The sequence below is a fragment of the Geotrypetes seraphini genome, chromosome 2, assembly GCF_902459505.1.
Source record: "Geotrypetes seraphini chromosome 2, aGeoSer1.1, whole genome shotgun sequence".
Lineage (NCBI taxonomy): Eukaryota > Metazoa > Chordata > Amphibia > Gymnophiona > Dermophiidae > Geotrypetes > Geotrypetes seraphini.
The window spans coordinates 188730297-188753352 of record NC_047085.1 but is presented as its reverse complement, the minus strand read 5'-3'; the positions used below and the strand labels follow the sequence as shown (position 1 = coordinate 188753352).

Genomic DNA, 23056 nt, shown 5'->3' with positions numbered 1-23056 from the left:
CAGAAGAAAGCGAGAAAAAAGAAAGAGAGGGGGTTGACATTCAAGAGGTCAGTATTTTGGGACAAGTTAATCCCCAGGCTCTCATGATAACTTGGTGTAAAAAAATGCCTCAAAACTCACAGAGAATTGAGTAAAAGACTACAAGCCTTGTGAGGTAAAGAATACAGTCAAACCTCAGTTTGCAAGTAACACAATTTGCAAGTGTTTTTCAAGATGAGCAAAACACTCAAGCAAACTTTAACTCGCAAAATGAGTGTTGACTCAATAAGCGAGCATGGCCCACCCCCAAACCCTTACCTCCAGTGGACACCACTGCCTTGCCCATGCCGCATCCAGCTCCGCTGGAAACAGGAAGTGCGATCAAAAAGGGGCAGAGCTTTTATGATGGCATGGACGCAATGGCGGACTGGGCTCTCGATGTATAAATAAGGCTGGTGGTCTGCTGGCAACTGGCGTGGAGGCCCCGGGGTCAGCACGGGAATCAGGTGAATTCTGCAGGGTTGGGCCAATGCCTGGGGAGTACCAGTGGGATGGCGGTGGCGTCCATGGGCTACGCGCACATGAACTGTGCCAACGGTACTATCCAGGGTTGGTGGTGGCGGCAGCAGCCGCGGCCATGATACAAGAAGCAAAGCCAGCACCCTGGAGCCAGGGTGCACCATCACCACCCGTACCACCATTGCAACATGCGCCATTACGATATGAGCCCCCTGCAGTACAGCCCCCTCTCTGGTTCCCAGAGCTACATGAGCGGCAGTGGAGGCGTCGCTAATGGTAAGTTTTTGGGATGTGGAATGAATCGTCCGCGTTTCCATTAATTACTATGGGGAAAGTTGCTTTGATATACAAGCGCTTTGGTTTATGAGCATGCTTCTGGAACAAACTATGCTCGCAAACCAAGGTACCACTGTATATATAAGGACTCTACACTTGACACTTATGATTTTAAAGTGTTTGAGGCTTGTGCAGATGGGGACAGAGCTTGCAGGAATGTGGCAGGGACAGGAAGAGAACTCTCCGGGACAGGAAAAAGAGTTCCTGCATGGACAGGGAAAAAATTTGTCCTGTGTCATTCTCTACCCTGGAACACCTTGATTGGAATGGTGGAATAACAACCCCCCCATATGCTCTGTAGGACTACGTTTTTCCCTATCTGTATTTTAAACTAATTTTATACACTAAACAAAGACTTTCTGATTTTAGCTTATGCTCTGAAATGCAACCTAAAATATTAATTTAGTCTTTTTGGTTGTTTGATTTTTTTTCCTGAGACCACTAGTAATTCTACTGTAACCTAGTTACTCTATTGATGGACGGTGGTTAGATAAAATGTGTGGAGAAATTTGAGAACAAGTACACCAATGATCTTTGCAAACCAATGGGCCGGCAAACCAGCTGGAGATTTAATAGTCTCTCTTTTTCATATAATATGTTTCTCTCATCATTGCACATAAATATATATTTTTTAAAATTATTGAAATGCCAGCATTAATGTATTTGCAAGAAAAGTACATTTCAGCAAAATGCTGTGACTCATGTTTATATGTATTTGTGTGCTTCATTTGAAGGTCATTCAGTAAGACTGCTGGGTCAGAAAAAGGATAATGGAAAGCGGTTGGGGGGAGCTCGATTGGATTTGCCAAAGATTAGGAAGAACCCACTGATAGAAATCATTTCCATCAATACAGGGTAAGTTTCTTTCAAATTTACTCATAAAATATTCAGTGTTGCCTGAGAATTCAATTTCATTTTTATTTCAGGCACAGTGTGGTGTTGCAGCTGAACATATATTGAGGGGTGGGGGGGTGGGGGGAAAGAAGCATGTTTGGAATTAAGAGGAAACTCAGAGAGGAATTTTGAATAGCTTTATAGTCCTTAAAATATATTTTTTCCATATTTCCCTGTTACATTGCCATTTGATTTTTATTTTTGTTGAGCTGCAGACTGTTCTTTTCATTAGCATTATGTGCAGTATTGCCAATGTTAACTGTAATATATTCACGATTTATGTACTAACCGTACCCCTAGGTAAAACTTTATAATAGAATATTTCTGTAATGTAGAAAAAACGTGTATGCCTTTACCAAACATGTTTTGATATATAGCAGTCATGTGCTGTACATAAAGCCATATGGTGTTTCTTCATCTAGACTTCAAAATAATTCTGAATTATTCATGATAGCTTCTGTTTTCCAGGTAGGTAAGGAAATGTAGACACCATGCAGTGTGCACAGGGTCTGTCTTTCATCAGCATTTTTGCCTTTACTGTTCATACATGTGCTGCCATTCAAATAATCGAGCACAATTACTTCAGGTTGCAATGTGCATGTGTGTGCCCATGTACAGTATTTGTATACACTTAGGAAGATCATTGTTCCTGCTGCTGACATTGGTGGTATGAACATTATGATACTGATTTACCACATTCTGACTAGCCTATCAAAATTTTCCAAAGATGGAAGTATTTCCTGATCAACACAGATTTTTTGCTAGCGAACATAAGGGGCTGTGAACTAACTTGCATTAACAAGCGAAGAATCCAACAAAACTGCAGTGATATGTCGAATCGAAGAACAAAAGAAGAAACTGCAGGAGTAGTGAGCAAGACGCCAAGTCTTTAATCAACAAACATTGATATAATCATGGACGTAATCCACAAGGATTGGTGAACCGGGACCCGATATGGTCCATGTTTCGAAGAAACACACCTTCCTCAGGGGTCTAAAAGTATACCATATACAGGGAAACCTTATGGATAACAACTGGATATAACAGTGTGGTGGACGGCTTAGCAAGCTGTGTGAGCTCGTACGTGGTGCAGGAACAAAAGCACGCCTAACATTTCTAGAAGAGACCCAACAGAAGACAGGTATAAATTAAATAATATGGGGGATAAGAATGAGCCTTGTAATACTCCACAAAAATTGTTCCAACTAGATGATAACTTTCCCTGAGCCTTCACCTTGTATATTTTTGTTCTAAGAAAACCCTGGTTCCAGAAGTAAACACATCCTGTCATCCCTAGTGTCCAAAATCTGCAAAAGAATATCATGATCTGTTAGATCAGGGGTGTCCAATGTCGGTCCTCGAGGGCCGCAATCCAGTCGGGTTTTCAGGATTTCCCCAATGAATATGCATGAGATCTATTAGCATACAATGAAAGCAGTGCATGTATATAGATCTCATGCATATTTATTGGGGAAATCCTGAAAACCCGACTGGATTGCGGCCCTCGAGGACCGACATTGGACACCCCTGTGTTAGATCAAAAGCACAGGACAGGTCAAATTGCAAGACCAATGCTCTCTTTCCTTCAGTCAACCATAAGCAAACAGTATCAAGCAGTGATCCTAACAAGGTTTCTGTTCTGTGGTTTGATCTAAATCCTGACTGGGAAAAATACTTTTAGTTCTTATCCTCCCTCCCCATCCTCAATCACAATGCCAGCTACCATCATCTAATCATCTCCAACTAAAGGTTTAACTAGCTAGATAAATGAGGGTGAAAATTGTCTTGAGCTGCTAGATATGGCTGCCTAGTTTGATGTAAATCCTGGGTGTGGAGTAAATCAGAATTTATGTTGATCGTTTACATATATAGATTTACACCTGAGTAGTGCTTCTGCTTTTTCTTTCCTTCCCCGTTCCCTTTTCATGACCATAAAGTCAACCTACAGGCTTGTCTGGCTTCTTCCAATCTATCGGTTTCAGATGCCTGAACCTATGCTTCCTAGCCTAACAAAAATGTTAGAGCTAGCTGATCCTTCCCTCCTCCTTCCAGTGCTATACTAAAGACCCTATGGTGATTTTCATACTTCCAAAACATTGCTCTCTCCTATGGAATCTCACGTCACAGCTGCAGAGGTCTTCATTGGCAAGGGGGACTCTGTCTCGTTGGTACTGTTGTGCTACACAGAATACACCACTGCTGGATTGTGTCATACTCTTAACTCAGTAATTTGCCACCCATACCCTGTTTCATACTAGTTATGTTGGTACTGTAGTGTTGAAGAACACTGGGCTAAGTTGTGGGCCAGACCCTGCCCATCTCCTCCCCAGACCCCACCCCCATATTAGTACTCATTGTAACACCATACACACACACAAAATATACTCTTATTAACAACACATGGTTAACCACAAAATTAAACTACACAAAGCACACTGTATGCTTCTCAACATTCATTCCTACCAGAACACAGATAACCCCTATGCAAATACGGGACCTCAAACTAAAAGTACTATTATATACAACAAATCCTAAGATTCAAGATGCTGTACAATCCCAGAGAAAAAGAAACAAATGCATTGCTTCCTGAACAGTGCAAAATACAGACAGCAGACGTAAATTCTCAAAATTGACGCAATTCAATCACTAAATTTAAAAGTAAAATCATTCCCCCTACCTTTGTTGTCCCTTCCTACATGCTGTGCCTTACCTTCTGGCCTGCTCCTGCTTGGCCGTTTTATTCCCGTCCCCGGTGTTATCTTCGAGCCAGCTCCCTCTTCCTCAGTGCTGCAGTGCACAAAGCCGCGGGCAGCGGCTCCTCGTGCGCATCCCGCACCTCATCTGGAAGCCTGACGTCAGAAAGAAGGCTTCCGGTTCAGGCGCAGGACACGCATAGGAGCCGCTGCCTGCAGCTTTGTGCCTTCAGCACTGAGGAAGAGGGAGTTGGCCCGAAAATTATGCCGCATGGATCGCACCTCGAATCAGCGATTGAAGAACACTGTCTCGGGCTTGATGCATGTGCCGGACCGGCAGGAAATTTCTGTGGACTAACAATGGTCCGCGGACCGGCAGTTGAAGAACACTGAACTAATGCATACGGTGGTATGAGATGGTGATCAGCTGTGATGGTCTCGCTAGTAACCAGCTCTGTGTTTATCACTATAATAATAATAATTTTATTCTTATATACCGCCATACCAAAAAAGTTCTAGGCGGTTCTCAACAAGCTGAGCTAGTACATGAAATACAGATGAGATATAACAAATTAGAATGATGGAAACTTAAAAAAACAAACAAAACCAAAATGCATTTACAACATAATGCAGATAAAATGCACCTTATTTTGAGTTTGTTTTTCCTTATGCTTTTGAGTTGAGGCACTGTAGTGTCCACATATATGTGTTAATGTTAGCCTCTTGAATCAAGGTACACTACTGGCAGATTCCAGCTGCTTTCTGCTTTCTCCATTCCCCATCTGTGGCATTCATTGGATTTGCCTGAATTGTGCAAAATCAGAATCAGTGAGGATTGTAAAAAGTTGTTTCATGAAACACCACATTGGTGTCATCTTTTAATGCCAACATAAAATAATCAATAGCTCAGGACTGACATCAGCAATTAAGGATCAGTACACATAAAGGGAGTAGGCACTGGAAAGATGTGTGTTAAATATAGGTTCTGTAATGGTGATTATGTGCATAATTGCTGTTATAGACTACTACTGTAACTCCGTATATATGCACCTAACTAGCTCAATGGCTGGCATAAATGCATTGCGACCTAATTGTAGGCAGTTAGGTGCTAACTGTTAGTATTCTAGAATCTCTGCATTGCAACTGATAGGCACAACCCTAACCCACCCACGTCCCTCCCATATCCATAAGCTCCTTACAGTTGCATACTCTGGAGTGTGTGCATGCAATTTATAGAATTCTGTCTAATGGCTGTTACACATATAACTGATAATTAACCAATAATTGCGAGTGTGTGGTGCGGTGGTTAGAGCTACATCCTCGGCACCCTGAGATTGTAGTTTCAAATCCCGCGCTGCTCTTTGTGACTCTGGGCAAGTCATTTAATCCCCATTATCCCAAGTATATTAGATAGAGTGGGAGCTCGCCCGGACAATTAGGGAATAATGCTTGAGTACCTGAATAATTTGTAATCTGCATAGAATTGTAGGCTATGCGGAATATAAATTATTAAAATAAAAATAATAATAATAATAATAATTAGCAGCTAAATAACTGATATTCTTCTATAACCTGCACACACAGCTTTGAATTCTAAATGTAAAATTGACCTTGCAGGTTTATGGAATTAGTGGGCATGCTCTTATTTGAAAACAATAGCGATGTATGAAATGTTGCTCTATATTACATACAGAACTTATAGATGTCATAGTTTACAATTAAAAATGTACATTATCTCCTGGATTCTATATATGGTGCATAAATTTGGGCTTGCACAGTTTGAGTAATGAGCCAGTTAGCGCCAATAATTAAGAACATAAGAACGTAAGAATTGTCGCTGCTGGGTCAGACCAGTGGTCCATCCTGCCCAGCAGTTCGCTCACGTGGCGGCCCTCAGGTCAAAGTCCAGTGCTCTAAATGAGTCCAGCCTCACCTGTGTACGTTCCAGTTTAGCAGGAACTTGTCCAACTTTGTCTTGAAACCCTGGAGTTTTCCCCTATAACAGACTCCGGAAGAGCTTTCCAGTTTTCCACCACTCTCTGGGTGAAGAAGAATTTCCTTATGTTTGTACGGAATCTATCCCCTTTCAACTTTAGAATGCCCTCACGTTCTCCCTACCTTGGAGAGGGTGAACAACCTATCTTTATCTACTAAGTCTATTCCCTTCAGTAGTTTGAATGTCCCCTCTCAGTCTCCTCTTTTCAAGGGAGAAGAGGCCCAGTTTCTCCAGTCTCTCACTGTACGGCAACTCCTCCAGCCCCTTAACCATTTTAGTCGCTCTTCTCTGGACCCTTTCGAGTAGTACCGTGTCCTTCGTGTACGGCGACCAGTTGCATGCTCTGGAGTGTGTGCTAATTGGCAACAATTTGGATTTATCCACGCATCTTGCTAAGCACTATTTTATAAAGATGTGCCTGTGAATCTTTTAGCACACAGCTGAAAAGGAAGCATGGCCATGGGAAGGGCAAGGGCAGATCAGGGGCACAAACTATTATAGAATCCATGACTAATTTCTGTGCAAGGATTTAAAACCAAATTTCAATTAGTGTAAATCCCTGTGCGCAAAGTCTGGTGTGGATCCTGGCACTATGTTCTATTCTATACACAGGAAGGGCTGCGGCTCACTGGTTAAGCTGCTGCCTCTGCACCCAGAGGTTGTGAGATCAAATCCCGGTGCTGCTCCTTGTGACCCTGGGCAAGTCACTTCATCCTCCATTGTCCACAGCTTTGAAATGCCAAAGCGACAAAAAGGCATTATACAAGTTCCTGTTTACTCTCCTACCTCTGAGTGCTGTTTGTAGAATAGTACTCAGTGTTCATTTGTTTTGGCACCCAAATTTGGGCACCATGTACAGAATCTAGTCCTATGTTTCCATTTGGGTGTTCACCAGTGTGATTCCTGGATTACTCTGCATATCAGATGTTTGAGGCTGGGAATACTATGGAGACAGAGTTCTGAGAGCTTTAGGAGGAGGAAGTCATAGTGCCGGCTGGTGACTAGATTAAAGTACAGTGTAAAAATACTAACTTCAGGCCTTTTACTGAAATGGCCACAGTATGAATATGAGAGGGTATAGGAAAATAGGTGAAACATCCCCAGAATACAGGCATGGGTTCTGATTGGGCTGGGACAGAAAGGTAAAACGACTGAAATGGATAATCTGTCTGTCTTCAATTTAATGCTTCCTCCTCACAAAATGAGAAAAGCAAATCAAGCCCATTTAGATTCTAAGCTCTTTCGAGCAGGGACTGCTTTCTTACTCCTTGGGACTCTGAGCAGCGCTGCGTGCGTCTGGTAGCGCTATAGAAATAATTAATAGTAGTAGTTTCAGCTCTGTTAACACTTGGGGCTCCTTTTACTAAGCTGCGCTAGCGTTTTTAGCATGTGCTGCAGATTAGTGTGTGCTGCCTCCCGCGCTACCCGCTAAGAACTAACGCCAGCTCAATGCTGGCATTAGCGTATAACGCGCATGGCAATTCTGCGCGCGCTAAAACCGCTAGCGCAGCTTAGTAAAAGGAGCCCTTAGTGAAATGAAAACTAGAAGAAATAATCCTAGAGTAAAAAGTTAATGACTGTGTTGAGAGCAGTGTTTGAATATGCATTTTATGCAAAACATTTTTGTAGGATTATGTAGTACCCTAAAAGTTTTCTCCTGTCTTTAGTACATTGGTCCCAAAGTAATAAAGCCATTATTTTTTTCAATCAATCATGACTAAAAACAAACCACACTATTCAAACATGAAATTTGTATCTCACCTCTAATGTGTTGTTCATCAGATATTTATTATATTTTATAGCTGAACTATGCTGCTTAAAGAATGCGGATAGCTGCAACAAAAGTGTGAATGAGCTGTAGCATTAAATTATCAATATGAAGAAATGTATCAATTTGAACAAAAGTATCTTTATCCCAGGACAAGCAGGCAGGTATTCTCACTAGTGGGTGATGTCATCCGACAGAGCCCCGATACGGACATCTTGCAAGCATGTCTTGCTTGAAGAAACTCAGAAGTTTCGAGATGCCCGCACCGCGCATGCGCCAGTGCCTTCCCGCCCGATACTCCGGGCGTGTCTCCTCAGTTCTTTTTCTTCCGCGGAGCTGAGAAGTCTATCTTCAATTTGCGCCCATTGAATATCTTTTTTGCCTTCTTTTTGCAGCGGGTTGAGTTCTTTTGGGCTCTCCTGTGCGTTTATTTCTTTCTTTGATTTCTTTTTTCAAAAAAAAAAAAAAAATTTTTTCTTCCGACTCCGGGTCGGCCGCGTGGCTGAGGCCCTGCGCCTTCGACCTTGCGGCGGAGCTTTTTCAGCCTATGTCCCGGCCGATTACCGGTTTCAAAAAGTGTAGCAAGTGCCAGCGCGCGATTTCGCTCACGGACCCTCATCGACGCTGCTTACAGTGTCTGGGACCGGATCACTTTCCGAAATCGTGCCGGCCTTGCTCCACTCTGACGGCGAGAGCGTTTAAGCGCCGCTGTCTGCTCTGGGAGTCCATGTTCAAGATGGATGCTTCGTCAGCGCCTGCAGCTTCGACATCGACATCGACGGGGGCTTCGACTTCTTCAGCGAAGCCCGCTACCTCCCCAGCTGCTTCGGGCCTTCTGAAACCGGCGTCATTCACCCCGGTTTCGGCCCCGACTTCGGCGCCGGTGCCTTCTTCCGTTCCCTTGGAGCAGGTCTCGACCCCTACAGTTCCACCAGTGGTGCTCAAGGTGCCGAAAGCTGGCAAGCAGAAGCACTCTGCACCTAAAGAGCGCGGAGACCGTGCGGAAGGGCCCCCTTTTGGTGCGGATCCCTCCATATCGGCTTCGCTGCGGTCCATTCTGGAGGCTCAGTTCGTTGAGCTCATGCAAACCATGGGGCCTCGTCTGATTGCCACCATCCAGGGTGACCTCCCAGCTTCGGCTTCGAGGGGCGGACCGCCCCCTCCTCCTCCTCCACGCCGCACGACCTCGTTGCTCGGCGAAGAGGAGCGGCGAGTGGTGTCTGGGTCCTCGAGGAGGTCCTCAGAGAATGCTATGCCTCCTTTAGAACCGATTCCATCGAGGAGGGCTTCTCTTAGCGAGATGCCTCCTCTGGAGCCCATTCCCTCGAGGAAACCCTCGTTTAGTGACCTGCCTCCCTTGGAACCGATTACTCCGCCCCATGATTCAGTGTGGCGTCCACCTTCGGGGCCATCCAGTCCGGGGCATAGCAGGAAGCAGGACGAGTTCTTTCGAACTCCCTATCAAACCTGGGCGACGTCCAGAGAAGCACCGACTCTTCCACCTTTGAGATCGACGGCGTCGAGTCCGATCTGCTCCTTGGAAGCGTCTGACCAATTCTCGCACAGAAGGACTCGATCTCCTTCCAGGCATCGGAGGGGCATCGGTCCAGGCATTCTAAGAAGCATTCCTCTCGACACTCGACCGTCTCGCCTCAGAAGAAATTGCCTCGGCTGGGGTATGCTGCTTCGACTGGGTCTCCTCCTCCGGGCCCGGAGTTCGAGGACCCCGAAGTTTTCTACTCGTCCTGTTGTTCACAGGCCTCTTTGGAGCATGAGGCTTCGTCTTCCTCTAGTCCGTCTCGCGGACCGGCGATGGCGGACCAATTGTCCTTTTCATCGTTCCTCAGGCAGATGGCGGATGACTTGGACATTACTCTAGATGCGGGGTCTCGATATTCCAAAGAGTATCTTGATACCGTGCACTTGCCTCGGCCTCCGGCGGAGTCCTTGCGGCTTCCCTTGCACAAGCTCCTCGACCAGACCTTCATGCGCTGCTTCGAGTCTCCTTACTCTATCCCTGCGGTCCCTGGCAAGTTGGATTCGCGGTACCGCATGGTACATCATAAAGGCTTCGAGGGTCCACAGCTTTCGCACCAGTCCCTCCTGGTCGAATCCTCGCTCAAGCGGTCTCATCCTGGCCAGGTCTACGCTTCCGTACCTCCGGGCCGCGAGGGCAGAACCATGGATAAGTTTGGGCGACGCATCTATCAGAATTCGATGATGGCGTCTAGAGTCTTGAATTACAACTTCCACTTTGCAACCTACTTGGAATTTTTTCTACCTGTGCTTCGAAAGTTCACTCCATACATCGAATCCCAGGCTAGGTTTGAGTTTGAGGAAGTGGTTGCTTCGTTGTCCCAACTCCGACTTCAGTTGATGCAATCTGCCTATGATGCGTTCGAGCTCTCTGCCCGAGCGGCGGCTTGCTCGGTGGCGATGCGCCGGTTGGCCTGGTTGCGGACCATTGATATGGACCCGAATCTTCAGGACTGCCTGGCGAACGTCCCGTGTGCTGGGGCGGATCTGTTTGACGAATCCATCGAGACTGTCACGAAGAAGTTGTTTGATCACGAAAAGTCCTTCCAATCAATCCTTCGGCCGAAGCCCAAGCCTCAACAGTCTCGACCTTCTCGTCCACCGTTGATTTATCAGAGGCGTTATCAGCCAAGGCAAACTCCTCCTGCGAGACAACCGGCGAAGCGTCAGCCTCCCCAGAAGGGTCAGCCCAAGTCTCAGTCGCCGGCTGTTCCTAAGACCACACAGCCTTTTTGACTGTATTGTCGAGGGCATAACCAACCTCGTTCTGCCTCCCCCTGTTTTTCCCATCAGAGGGCGCCTCCATCATTTTTATCATCGATGGGAGGCCATAACAACCGACCTCTGGGTCCTTACTATCATCAAGGAAGGATACTCTCTTCATTTCCATCGGGTCCCTCCGGACCACCCCTCCAAGAGAGTATCCTTCCAACTTGACTCAGACCGCCCTTCTTCTCCAGGAAGCTCAGGCTTTGCTCCGGCTTCGTGCCGTGGAGCCGGTCCCGACGGACCAACTGAACCAGGGGTTTTACTCCCGCTACTTCCTGGTTCCGAAGAAGACGGGCGATCTGCGACCCATTTTGGACCTCAGGGCCCTCAACAAATTCCTAGTCAAAGAGAGGTTTCGCATGCTAACGCTTGCTTCTCTCTACCCTCTCCTCGAGCAGAACGACTGGTTATGCTCTTTGGATCTCAAGGAGGCCTACACTCACATTCCCATTCATCCGGCCTCCCGCAAGTTCCTCAGATTTCGGGTGGGACATCTACATCTGCAGTATCGAGTGCTTCCATTCGGCCTGTCCTCGTTCCCCAGAGTCTTCACGAAGTGTCTGGTGGTGGTGGCCGCTGCACTCCGGAACAGGGGTCTTCAGGTATTTCCGTACCTCGACGACTGGCTCATCAAGGCCCCGTCAGTTCCAAAGGTCATTTTGGCGACCTTGACCACGATCTGCTTCCTACAAAGCCTAGGCTTCGAGATCAATTTTCCCAAATCTCATCTGCAGCCTACCCAGTCCCTTCCCTTCATCGGGGCGGTACTGGACACCATTCAGCTTCGAGCATTCCTTCCTCCTCAGCGCCTGGATTCTCTTCTTCGTCTCTGCCAGTCTGTGTCTTCTCGCCAGTCCATCTCAGCGAGACACATGATGGTCCTCCTGGTAGAGAGCTGCACGGGAACGGGGACGACGGGAATCCCGCGGGACCCGCGGGCATCCCGCGGGTTCCCCCTTTGGGTCACGGGGATCCCGTGGGGACGCCCCTAGGGTCGCGGGGATCCCGTGGGGACGCCTCCGAGGGTCGCGGGGGTTCCTGCGGGGCTGGATGTACTCAGTCGCGCGGCTCTTCTCCCTACCTTCTCTGCTTGCAGCACAGAGCCGAACGGAAGTCTTCCTGACATCAGCGCTGACGTCGGAGGGGAGGGAGGGCTTAAACAAAGCCCTCCCTCCCTCCGACGTCAGCGCTGACGTCAGGAAGACTTCCGTTTGGCTCTGTGCTGCAGGCAGTGCAGGTAAGGAGGAGAGTAGCCTCGCGGTTCGAGTGGCTACCAAGGGAGGGGGCGGTCCGCCGCAGCACAGCCGGCCAGGTCCCCTTACTTTTGTGACACTTCCCCGGTCCGACAATCCTCCCTGCCCTGTAGCCGCGAATCTAAATTATCTTCTTACAGCAGCTGTAATAAGGTAATTTAGATTCTCAGTTAAGGGCAGGGAGGTTTGTCGGACCGGGGCTGTTGTCAGTCGGTCGGGGAAGTGCCACAAAAGTAAGGGGACCTGGCCGGCTGTGCTGCACCCGGGGCGGTAGAGAAGGAGTGGGGAGAATGACGCTGAAAGGCCATGGGGAAGACGGGAGGAGGGGGGGAAGGACTCTGAAAGCACTTGAAGACAGAGGAGGGAGAAGGACGCTGAAAGGCCATGGGAAGGGCTCTGAAAGCACTTGTGGAAGACAGAGGGGGGAGAAGGATGCTGAAAGCACATGGGGAAGGCAAAGGGGTGGAGAAGGACGCTAAAAGGACATGGGGAAGACAAAGGGGTGGAGAAGGACGCTGAAAGGCCATGGGAAGGGCGGGGGGGAAGGACTCTGAAAGCACTTGTGGAAGACAGAGGGGGGGAGAAGGATGCTGAAAGCACATGGGGAAGACAAAGGGGTGGAGAAGGACGCTGAAAGGACATGGGGAAGACGGGGGGGGTGGAGAAGGACGCTGAAAGGCCATGGGGAAGACAGAGAGGGAGAAGGACGCTGAAAGGACATGGGGAAGCAGAGGGGGGAGAAGGACACTGAAAGCACATGTGGAAGACAGAGGGGGGAGAAGGACGCTGACAGGACATGGGGAAGATGGGGGGCGAAGGACGCTGAAAGGAAATGGGGAAGAGAGAGTAGGGAGAAGATGCTGGCAGGGAAGAAGACAGATGCCAGACTATGGGGGGGAGCGGAGAGAAGAAGATGGGTGCCAGACCAATTTGGAAGGGGGAAGAAAGGGAGAGGCACAGTAACAGAGCAAATGGAAGATGCAGAAGGAAGAGAGACAGTGGATGGAAGAAATTGAATGAGAACATGAGGAAAGCAGAAACCAGGCAACAAAGGTAGGAAAAGAATTATATTTCTTTTTTTTTATTTTGCTTCAGGATAAAGTAGTATATTAGTTGTGTTGATAAAAATTTATAAACATTAGAGGCTCTGGTAGAAACCCATTTGCAAAGTATGTATTCTTCCCAATTAATATTTTCAAATTAATAAAGTCTTTTTGCTTATTTGTAAATGGGTTTCTACCAGAGCCTTTAATTCAGTAGCATAATTAAATGAAATAACTATTTCTGAAGTTTATATGGACGGGCAGGGACGGAGGGGATTCCTCACGGGGACGGGTGGGGACGGAGGGGATTCCTCACGGGGACGGGTGGGGGACGGAGGGATTCCTCACGGGGACGGGTGGGGACGGGTGGGATTCCTCACGTGGACGGGTGGGGACGGGTGGGACTTTGGCGGGGACGGGTGGGATTTCTGTCCCCGCGCAACTCTCTACCTCCTGGGCCACATGGCCTCTACAGTTCATGTGACCCCCTTTGCCAGGCTCCACCTCAGAACTCCTCAGTGGACCCTAGCTTCTCAATGGACTCAAGTGTCAGACCCGTTGACTCGACACATCATAGTCACTCCTGCTCTTCGGCAGTCTCTACTTTGGTGGATGACCTCTTCGAATCTATCCAGAGGTTTGCTGTTTCACACTCCTCCTCATCAGAAGTTTCTCACAACCGATTCCTCGAACTATGCCTGGGGGGCTCATCTGGATGGGCTTCGCACTCAGGGATTCTGGACCAGTGCGGACCGCCTCCATCAGATCAATCTTCTGGAGCTCAGAGCCATCTTCTATGCTCTTCAGGCTTTTCAACATCTGCTTCACGACATGGTGGTCCTCATCCGTACAGACAACCAGGTCGCCATGTATTATGTGAACAAGCAGGGGGGCACGGGATCGGCTTCCCTCTGCCAGGAAGCTCTCAGAGTCTGGGATTGGGCAATTCGCCACAATGCCTTCCTCAAGGCTGTCTACATTCAGGGGAAGGACAATGTCTTGGCAGACAAATTGAGTCGTCTCCTCCAGCCTCACGAATGGACTCTCCATTCCAACCCCCTTCATCAGATATTTGCACATTGGAGGACGCCTCAAATAGACCTCTTTGCGGCTCCCCATAACTTCAAACTGCCTCAGTTTTGCTCCAGGATCTACACTCCTCATCGACTCGAGGCGGATGCTTTTCTACTGGATTGGGGGAATCGCTTTCTGTATGCGTTTCCTCCATTTCCTCTCATTCAGAAGACTCTGGTCAAGTTGAAATCAGACCAAGCCACCATGATTCTAATAGCTCCTCGGTGGCCCAGGCAACCCTGGTTCTCCCTTCTACTTCAACTCAGCAGCAGGGAGCCATTCCTTCTTCCAGTGTTTCCTTCACTGCTTACTCAGCATCAAGGATCTCTGCTCCATCCCAACCTGCAGTCTCTCCACCTGACAGCTTGGTTCCTCTCAACGTAGCTCCTCACCAGTTTTCGCAGGTGGTGAGGGATGTCTTGGAAGCTTCCAGGAAGCCTGCTACTCGTCAATGCTACTCCCCAAAATGGACTAGATTTTCTTCATGGTGTATTTCCAATTCTAAGGAGCCTCAGCGAGCCTCCCTATCCTCTGTTTTGGACTATCTTTTACATCTGTCTCAGTCTGGTCTCAAGTCGACATCTATACGAGTCCACCTGAGTGCTATTGCGGCTTTCCATCAGCCTCTACAAGGGAAACCTCTCTCTTCTCATCCTGTAGTTTCCAGATTTATGAAAGGTCTTTTTCATGTCAATCCTCCCCTCAAACCGCCTCCAGTGGTTTGGGATCTAAATGTTGTCCTTTCTCAACTTATGAAACCTCCTTTTGAGCCTCTGAGCAAGGCTCCACTAAAGTTTCTCACTTGGAAAGTGGTTTTTCTGGTGGCCCTCACATCTGCTCGCAGGGTCAGTGAGCTTCAGGCCTTGGTGGCGGACCCACCTTTCACAGTATTTCATCATGACAAGGTGGTCCTCCGCACTCACCCGAAATTCCTGCCTAAAGTGGTCTCTGAATTTCACCTCAACCAATCCATTATGCTTCCAGTGTTCTTTCCAAAGCCTCATTCTCATCCTGGAGAATCAGCTCTGCACACTCTGGACTGTAAACGTGCTTTGGCTTTCTTCTTGGATCGCACCAAACCACACAGAACTGCTCCTCAACTTTTCGTCTCCTTTGATCCAAACAAGTTGGGACGACCTGTATCGAAGCGCACCATCTCCAATTGGATGGCGGCTTGTATCTCTTTCTGCTATGCCCAGGCTGGATTACCCGTTCCCTGTAAGGTCACAGCCCATAGGGTCAGAGCAATGGCAGCCTCTGTAGCCTTCCTCAGATCGACACCGATTGAGGAGATTTGTAAGGCTGCCACTTGGTCCTCGGTTCATACATTCACCTCTCATTATTGTCTGGATACTTTCTCCAGACGGGATGGGCAGTTTGGCCAAATTGTGTTACAAAATTTGTTCTCCTAAGTTGCCAACTCTCCCTCCATCCCATTGAGGTTAGCTTGGAGGTCACCCACTAGTGAGAATATCTGCCTGCTTGTCCTGGGATAAAGCAATGTTACTTACCATAACAGTTGTTATCCAGGGACAGCAGGCAGCTATTCTCACGTCCCACCCACCTCCCCTGGGTTGGCTTCTCTGCTAGCTACCTGAACTGAGGAGACACGCCCGGAGCATCGGGCGGGAAGGCACTGGCGCATGCGCGGTGCGGGCATCTCGAAACTTCTGAGTTTCTTCAAGCAAGACATGCTTGCAAGATGTCCGTATCGGGGCTCTGTCGGATGACATCACCCACTAGTGAGAATAGCTGCCTGCTGTCCCTGGATAACAACTGTTACGGTAAGTAACATTGCTTTCTCACACTTCACTAATGCCAGAAATTGATCTAGTATGGAATTCCATATGTTGCTGTAATTATTTTGCCAAATCCTACCAGGTGGGTTTTTTTTTGCCTTGGGAACTGAGTTTTGTAGACCCTGGTTTGAGTTCCTGATGAGATCTCAAAAGTTTGGCTTGTTCTGAATTTTTTCTGAGATGTTTGTGCCAGACAAGCAATGAACATATGCATTTTTTAAAATTCTAATGTTGATCATTTTGGGTACCTATTTCCTGCGGTCCTGTGGTTTGGTGCACAAGAGTGAGCTCTCAATTGTGGCAATAATTACTATGATTAATCATATGTAGTGTCTGGTTGTTCAGCTAAAAAAAACCAAACACCTTAATGTCGAACTCTATAGTACAAAATAAAATTACATTACTTGCATTAAATCAGTATATATTTAAATAGTATGTGACAAATACAGAGTTTGTTTAGATTTGAGATGCTGGATTCAATTCATCTTGAAAGTTAATTCCTTTGGTATTGCATTTGCTAAACGGAAATTTAATACGTCAAGGAAATATGATCATGGAGGAGAATGGTTAAAAAATTTTATCTTTGTGAATAAATTGCACTTAGGGCTCCTTTTACAAAGGTGTATTAGGGCCTTAACGCGCGCTAAATTGCCGCTACCGAAGCAGGCGGTAATTTTTCAGTTAGCATACGCTAATCTTGTACATGCGCTAAAACCACTAGCGCACCTTAGTAAAAGGAGCCCTTAGGCATTACATGTTTTTATTGGATGTGTGATAAATGAATACTGCTTAGGTGTCAAACCATCAGTCCTAATTTCCTAGTAGAAGAGAGAGTAATATATGCCAGTTTGGTGGTTAGGGCACTAGGAAATGGAGCTATAGGGAAAGGGAACCCGATGTATAAGTAAACAATGGGGGGGGGATGACATTGGGAAAAGGCAACCTAGAAAAGAACTTGGGGGTTTTGGTGGATAAAACAATGAAATCGGCAGCACAATGTGCAGCGGCCTCAAAAAAGGCGAACAAAATGTTGGGCATTATCAAAAAAGGTATCACTACCAGAACCAAGAAAGTTATCCTCCCACTGTACAGAGCAATAGTGCGACCGCATCTGGAATACTGCGTCCAGTACTGGTCACCGTACCTAAAGAAAGATATGGCGATAACTCGAGAGGGTTTAGAGAAGAGCAACAAAAATGATAAAAGGCATGGAAAACCTCTCATATGCTGAGAGGCTGGAGAAGCTGGGGCTCTTTTCCCTGGAAAAGCGGAGACTTAGAGGGGATATGATAGAAACTTATAAGATCATGAAGGGTATAGTGAAGGTAGAGAGAGACAGATTCTTCAGACTAGTGGGGGCAACAAAAACTAGAGGGCACTCAAAAAAATTGAGGGGAGATAGGTTTAGAACAAATGCTAGGAAGTACTTCTTCACCCAGAGGGTGGTGGACACCTGGAATGCGCTTCCAGAGGAGGTGGTTGAGCAGAGTACAATTTGGGGTTTTAAAAAGGGATTGGACGAGTTCCTGAAGGGAAAGGGGATCCAGGGGTATAATTAGAGGGTTACTATACAATACAAAGCGCCTTTGAGTAAAAGATCACTACAGGTCATTGACCTGGGGGGCCGCCGCAGGAGCGGACTGCTGGGCATGATGGACCTATGGTCTGACTCGGCAGAGGCAATGCTTATGTTCTTATGTTCTTATACAGTGAGTCGTGGCTCGTGGCCAGCGCTGGTTATGGGACGGAAATGGGAATGGATGTTAGGGTGATAGTGCAGTATTTTTGTGGACGTTTTTCTACAAAAGGCCAGTTTTTCGTATGATTCTGGGTAATTCTAGTTAGACAAACATCTGTGTTAGTTAAGGACCGCGCCCAAATAGAAGCGTACAGAAAAACAGGTGAATAAAAATCTGAATATAGATGTAGCCAAGGCCAGAAAAACACACTATAGATAAATATTAAGAAAAAGAATAATAATATTCTCTTTATGTACTTTGCTATTGAGCCAGATCATAGAGGAAATTAGGTAAAGCGTAACATACATGCATAGAGATATTAAGAACTCCATCTTGGTTCCCTGCTGTTCTTTGTCCTCTCTGGTTCTTTGTTCAGCTTCCCGCCTTTAGCCTCGTGGTTCTAATTGATTACAGATATGCTTAGGCCAGTTAGGAAGAGCATATTAGACTCCATATTCCAAACTGAGATATAATGTGTCTCAAACTGAATTGGATGTAGTTTTGAATGAAAATTATGATTTATTGAATGAATGAAAGCTTGGCCAAGCAAAGAGTGAATGATTGGATTGAAGTGTATGACTGTGTTGCTTTGAAAAAAACATATTTTATATATTTTAAACCTGAAGAAACACTAAGGAAAATCCTAAGGCAGCATCTGGAAGTAATTAGAGTCAGCCTCAAGAATAGGAAGAAGGGGGGCATTGGAAGCCCACGCTTCAGGGAGAGGAGAGGGGGATTTGCCCCCCCTTCCTCCAGAGTAAGGTTTCTGTGTAAGGCTGTGCAATTTGAACCTGTCAGTTTAGGAAGAGTTTTTTCCTTTACGGCTGAGAATTTCTCAGCACCATGTTAATAATTATAGATTCTCTTGAATGTTATAATGTTAATTCAGAAATCAAAAGTAATTTTCTGAAAACTTTGTATAACTTTTAAACATGGAGGAATGTTTCTTTGTCTAAACTTTAAGACCACCCATAGAAATGTTATTGGTCGTCAAACTTGATGATGTCACTAAACCAAAAGTTATATAATAGAATGTAATGAGATAGAAAAATGAGACCATTGTGAGAAGGCCAGCCTTTGGCCACGATGATGATCTCCCATGAGCGCAACGTAAGCAATTATGCTGTTCTTTTGATCTAATAATAGAAAAATAGAACCAATAATTCAATAAATCTTGGTTATAATTTTAAAACCTTGCGCTGGTGTCATTTTGCATGTATAATTATTTTCAAACCTGAAGCTTTCACAAATGGTGTCAATGACCCTTGATCAACAGTATAACTGATAGCAATTAATTATTTTAGAAGAATATCTAGTGTAACTTAATGTAGAACTATTAAAAAGACCTGCTTTGAGATTCAATCAATAACATATTGCACAGTAAGGGAGCAATTTTATGATAGAGCATCTGTGTGAGAAGCTCAAAAAGGCACCTGTTTCACAAAGACAGCATAGACTTCTGTGTACCTTTTATAATAGGATCAGCCAAAACAGCATACACGTGCCAATTTGGAAATTTGGACCTGTTCCTAAAAAAGTGTAAATTCATACATAGTTTATAAAATATATGCATGCATTTAACGTCACCTGCTCTGTCCAATCTACATCTTCAGGAGCTCCTGTGAATAAACTGCATATAAATGTTTGCACTCTTAAAGGGATTTTTTCCAATATTTTGTACATGTATGTGATTATTACATGTCATTTTCCATGTGTAACAAAACATGCTTTACATGTGGAAAATGCTTTATAAAATTATCCTCTATGAATGCTTAACAAAGCACCTGAATTTTCTATTCGTTTTAAAGGACACTATGTACCGTATTTTCATGCATATAAAGCGCGCGTTATACAAGATTTTACAAACCGAGCATAACCATGCGCGTTATATGCGTGAGCGCGTTATACAGTTGTTTTCTGTCTTGCTGGCGCCCTCCTCCATCTTCCTGCAGCGTTCGCTGAAAGCCGCAGCAGCGGCTTCCGTGTGCCTCCTGCGGCTGGGAAGCATTCCCTCTGACGTCGTGACGTCAGAGGAACACTTCTGAGTCAGCCGCAAGAGGCACATAGGATCTGCTGCCCGCGTCTTTCAGCGAACGATGCAGGAAGATGGAAGAGGGCGCCAGCAAGACAGAAAACACCACATCACATTAGAATAGGCATTACAATAGAAAACCTGGGAAACAAAATGAGGAGCATGCGCGGTATACGCGTGGGCGCGGTATACCAAAATTTTATTACATAAATCCCTTGTTCCCGCGCACTATATCCGTGTGCGCGTTATATGCGTGAAAATACGGTAGTACAATGTTTCAAACTTTTTTTTAGCTCTGGCACACTAAACAGAGCAAATGTATTCTTGCAGCACATTATAATTGAAATGATAAAATTGCTAAACCAACAAAAAATTAAATCTGAGAGCTATTTATTTAAGGTTCCTTAAGCTATGCATGGGAAATTGTAACAACTGTGAAACTAGAGTAAATAGAATAGAATTGCTAATCAATGCAATGGATGTGCTTGTTTTTGACTGCAAATTAATTCAAAATATGCCTCGATAGTCGACAAACAAACATGCATATAATCATCTTCCATTTGCAGTCGTTCTCTTTTTTTAAAAAAAATTCATTTCTGTTGGAGCTGAAAATCCAAGTTCACAAAGATAAGAAGATCCAAATGGTTGATTGGTTGCTCAAGTTAGGATAACTACTGCATTAAAAATAAAATTACTTGCTGTTGGTTTTCAAGGACCAATCACATTAAAGAATAATGTTTGGGCATTTGTATCTGTACACACACAGACACTCTTAACATTGACAGACTCTTGCATATGCGACATACTTGTCATCTATTCTAGTGTATACTTATGAAGGGAATTTTAAAAAATATAATTCTGGAATCTATTTGGGGCACACCACTGTGCTTTGGAACATAGTTTGAGAGACATTGGTGTAGTAGTATAAGAAAGGAATACACAATAGACAGGAATACAAAGTCAGCAGTAATAATCAAACAGTTTTTCAATTAGAACTTTTTTTTGAACCTTCAGAAAGTGAATATTTTATGGCAGTGGTTCTTAAACCTGTCCTTGGGGGATCACCAGCCAGTTGGGTTTAAGATATTCCTAATGAATATGCATCAGCTAAATTTGCATGCCTACTACCTACTTTAGAGGGAAATCTTGCTCATACATATTTATTAGGGATACCTTGAAAACCCAACTGGCTGGGGATCCCACAGGACAGGTTTAAGAGCCACTATCTTATGGAATAAATTTTATTGAAAAAAATGTCCTACTGCATTCCTCATCAGTTCTTTATCAAACCCCGTTTTCTTAAAGAATAATAGCATATCTTGTATAATCCCACTTTATTCTAGGACCAGTGGGTTATTTCCCTTTACCCGCCAGGATCTGTAGCAAGCCTCAAACTTCAGAGGCTTTTACCCCCTCCTTCTCATATCTCATCACTGAGCATGCTCCTCTGCTCACTAGTCTTTCTTCCTATAAGCTAGACTGTAGGAGCTTATCTTTTCTGCTCGTGTTTTCTTTCATGATATTTCAGTATTTTTTGTTCGCAGCTTTCGCCCTCATGCTGTGGAGGTTCCCTGCAGGGACATCCTTGACTGCGGGAGATTGTAGACTGTTGGAAAACATCTGCTTCTGGGGAGTTCCCTGCTTGGCAGTAAGCCTCCTTGACAGCCTGCACATTGGATCAGGGCTCAGGGACCATTGCCTGGGGAGCTCGCTTACCCCAGGTTTTTACGCTAATGGGTGGAGTGCAGGCTGAGTGGTTCTGTAGAGGCATGACCGGGATCAGAGCCAGACTGCGTTCCTCTGCCAGGGTTTGAGCAACGTGTCCAAAGGTGGCAGAGGTCTCTTGTTGTGGTGGTCAGGCTGATGGGGCAGTTAGAAGACTTTAAATCCACTTTTCCAAGTTCACTGAGGCACAGGATCTCATTGGAAGCTGTTTCAGCTCTACCTGCAGTTTCTTTCATTCAGCCTATGTCACAGTGAGTAAGGGCTGGCAATTTTGTGTGTGTGTGTGTGTGTGTGTGGGGGGGGGGGGGTATTAAAAAGGGGTTTGGGATGATTTCCCTGCATGCCCTAGCCCTCCCCATCTCTAAAATGCCATTTTTTTGTGGTTCCTGTGATTTTTCAGGGCTATTTTTTTTTTAATCAAAATTGGCACCCGTGGTGGGCATCCTAGATTTTTCCCGATTTGAATTTAAAGTTATTTTTCATACTTCCCAGCTTAGTTTTTGCAAGAAATCCTCATAGATGGCCTCACCAGGGCAGGATGGGATAGATTCATGCCTCATATGCAGTGGATGACTATCAGATGTACAGCCATGTTCCATGTGTGCTGCGGCCCGCGAGGGGGGTGAGGTTTGCCCAGATGTGGTGCCTTCGACCTCCAGGGAGGATCTTCAAGTTCCTTCTACTTCGACAACTGAAAACATTGCATCAGGGAGCCCTGGGGAGTGCGCTGGTGACGTTTTGGTGAAACACATGCACAGCTCTGGCAATAAACCTCATAAATCTTCCAAGCATTCCAAATCTGAGGTGCAGAGATTGACTCCTACCGCGAAGGATGGTTTTCCCTCGGAATATGTAAATACGCGTTTTCAGGCATACGTAGTTAAAAAGTCTCTGCATGTTTCCCATCTCAGAGACCCCTGCTCAAAGGGACCAGGGTCTTTCTTCTTGCCTTCCAGCAGGGGTACTGGGCAGTAAGAGGGCTGTGTCCTCAGTTGCAACAGACATACTTTCCATTCCTCTGCTTTCACAGGGCAGCTCTGCGGTTGCCACGGATGTGGCAAATCTGGTGGATCTCCAGGATCTGGACCTGTGCTGAGCCCATGATTTGGGGGAGGACCCCACTGCACGCAGATTCTTGATACCTGCATACCTTGTGAATTTAATCTCTGCAGGAATTTAAGCTACAGACGGAACAGCTGGTCTCTGCAGAATGTTCCCTTATGAGAAACCAGAGGCCACAACCTGCCTCTTTTCCTGATCATCCTGATCTTGTTCGGATTCTTACAGAGATTTGGGAGACTCCGAAGTGTCCCTTGAAATGTGCTCGAACCATAGTATGACTTTATCCCATGGCAGATGGCTTTAACAAGTTCTTTACTTCCCTGAAGGTGGATTCTTCAG

General features: G+C 45.8%; 1 protein-coding gene across 5 annotated transcripts in view; it reads left to right on the top strand.

Annotated features, from left to right (window-relative positions):
- Positions 1-23056, top strand: part of CDKAL1 (CDK5 regulatory subunit associated protein 1 like 1) — a 1479984-nt gene that overhangs the window by 504505 nt on the left and 952423 nt on the right. For all 5 annotated transcript variants that reach the window (XM_033934562.1, XM_033934560.1, XM_033934561.1 and 2 more), the window contains exon 7: positions 1569-1689. In XM_033934562.1, coding sequence (XP_033790453.1) covers positions 1569-1689 — 121 coding nt within the window. The remainder of the gene's footprint in view (positions 1-1568; positions 1690-23056) is intronic.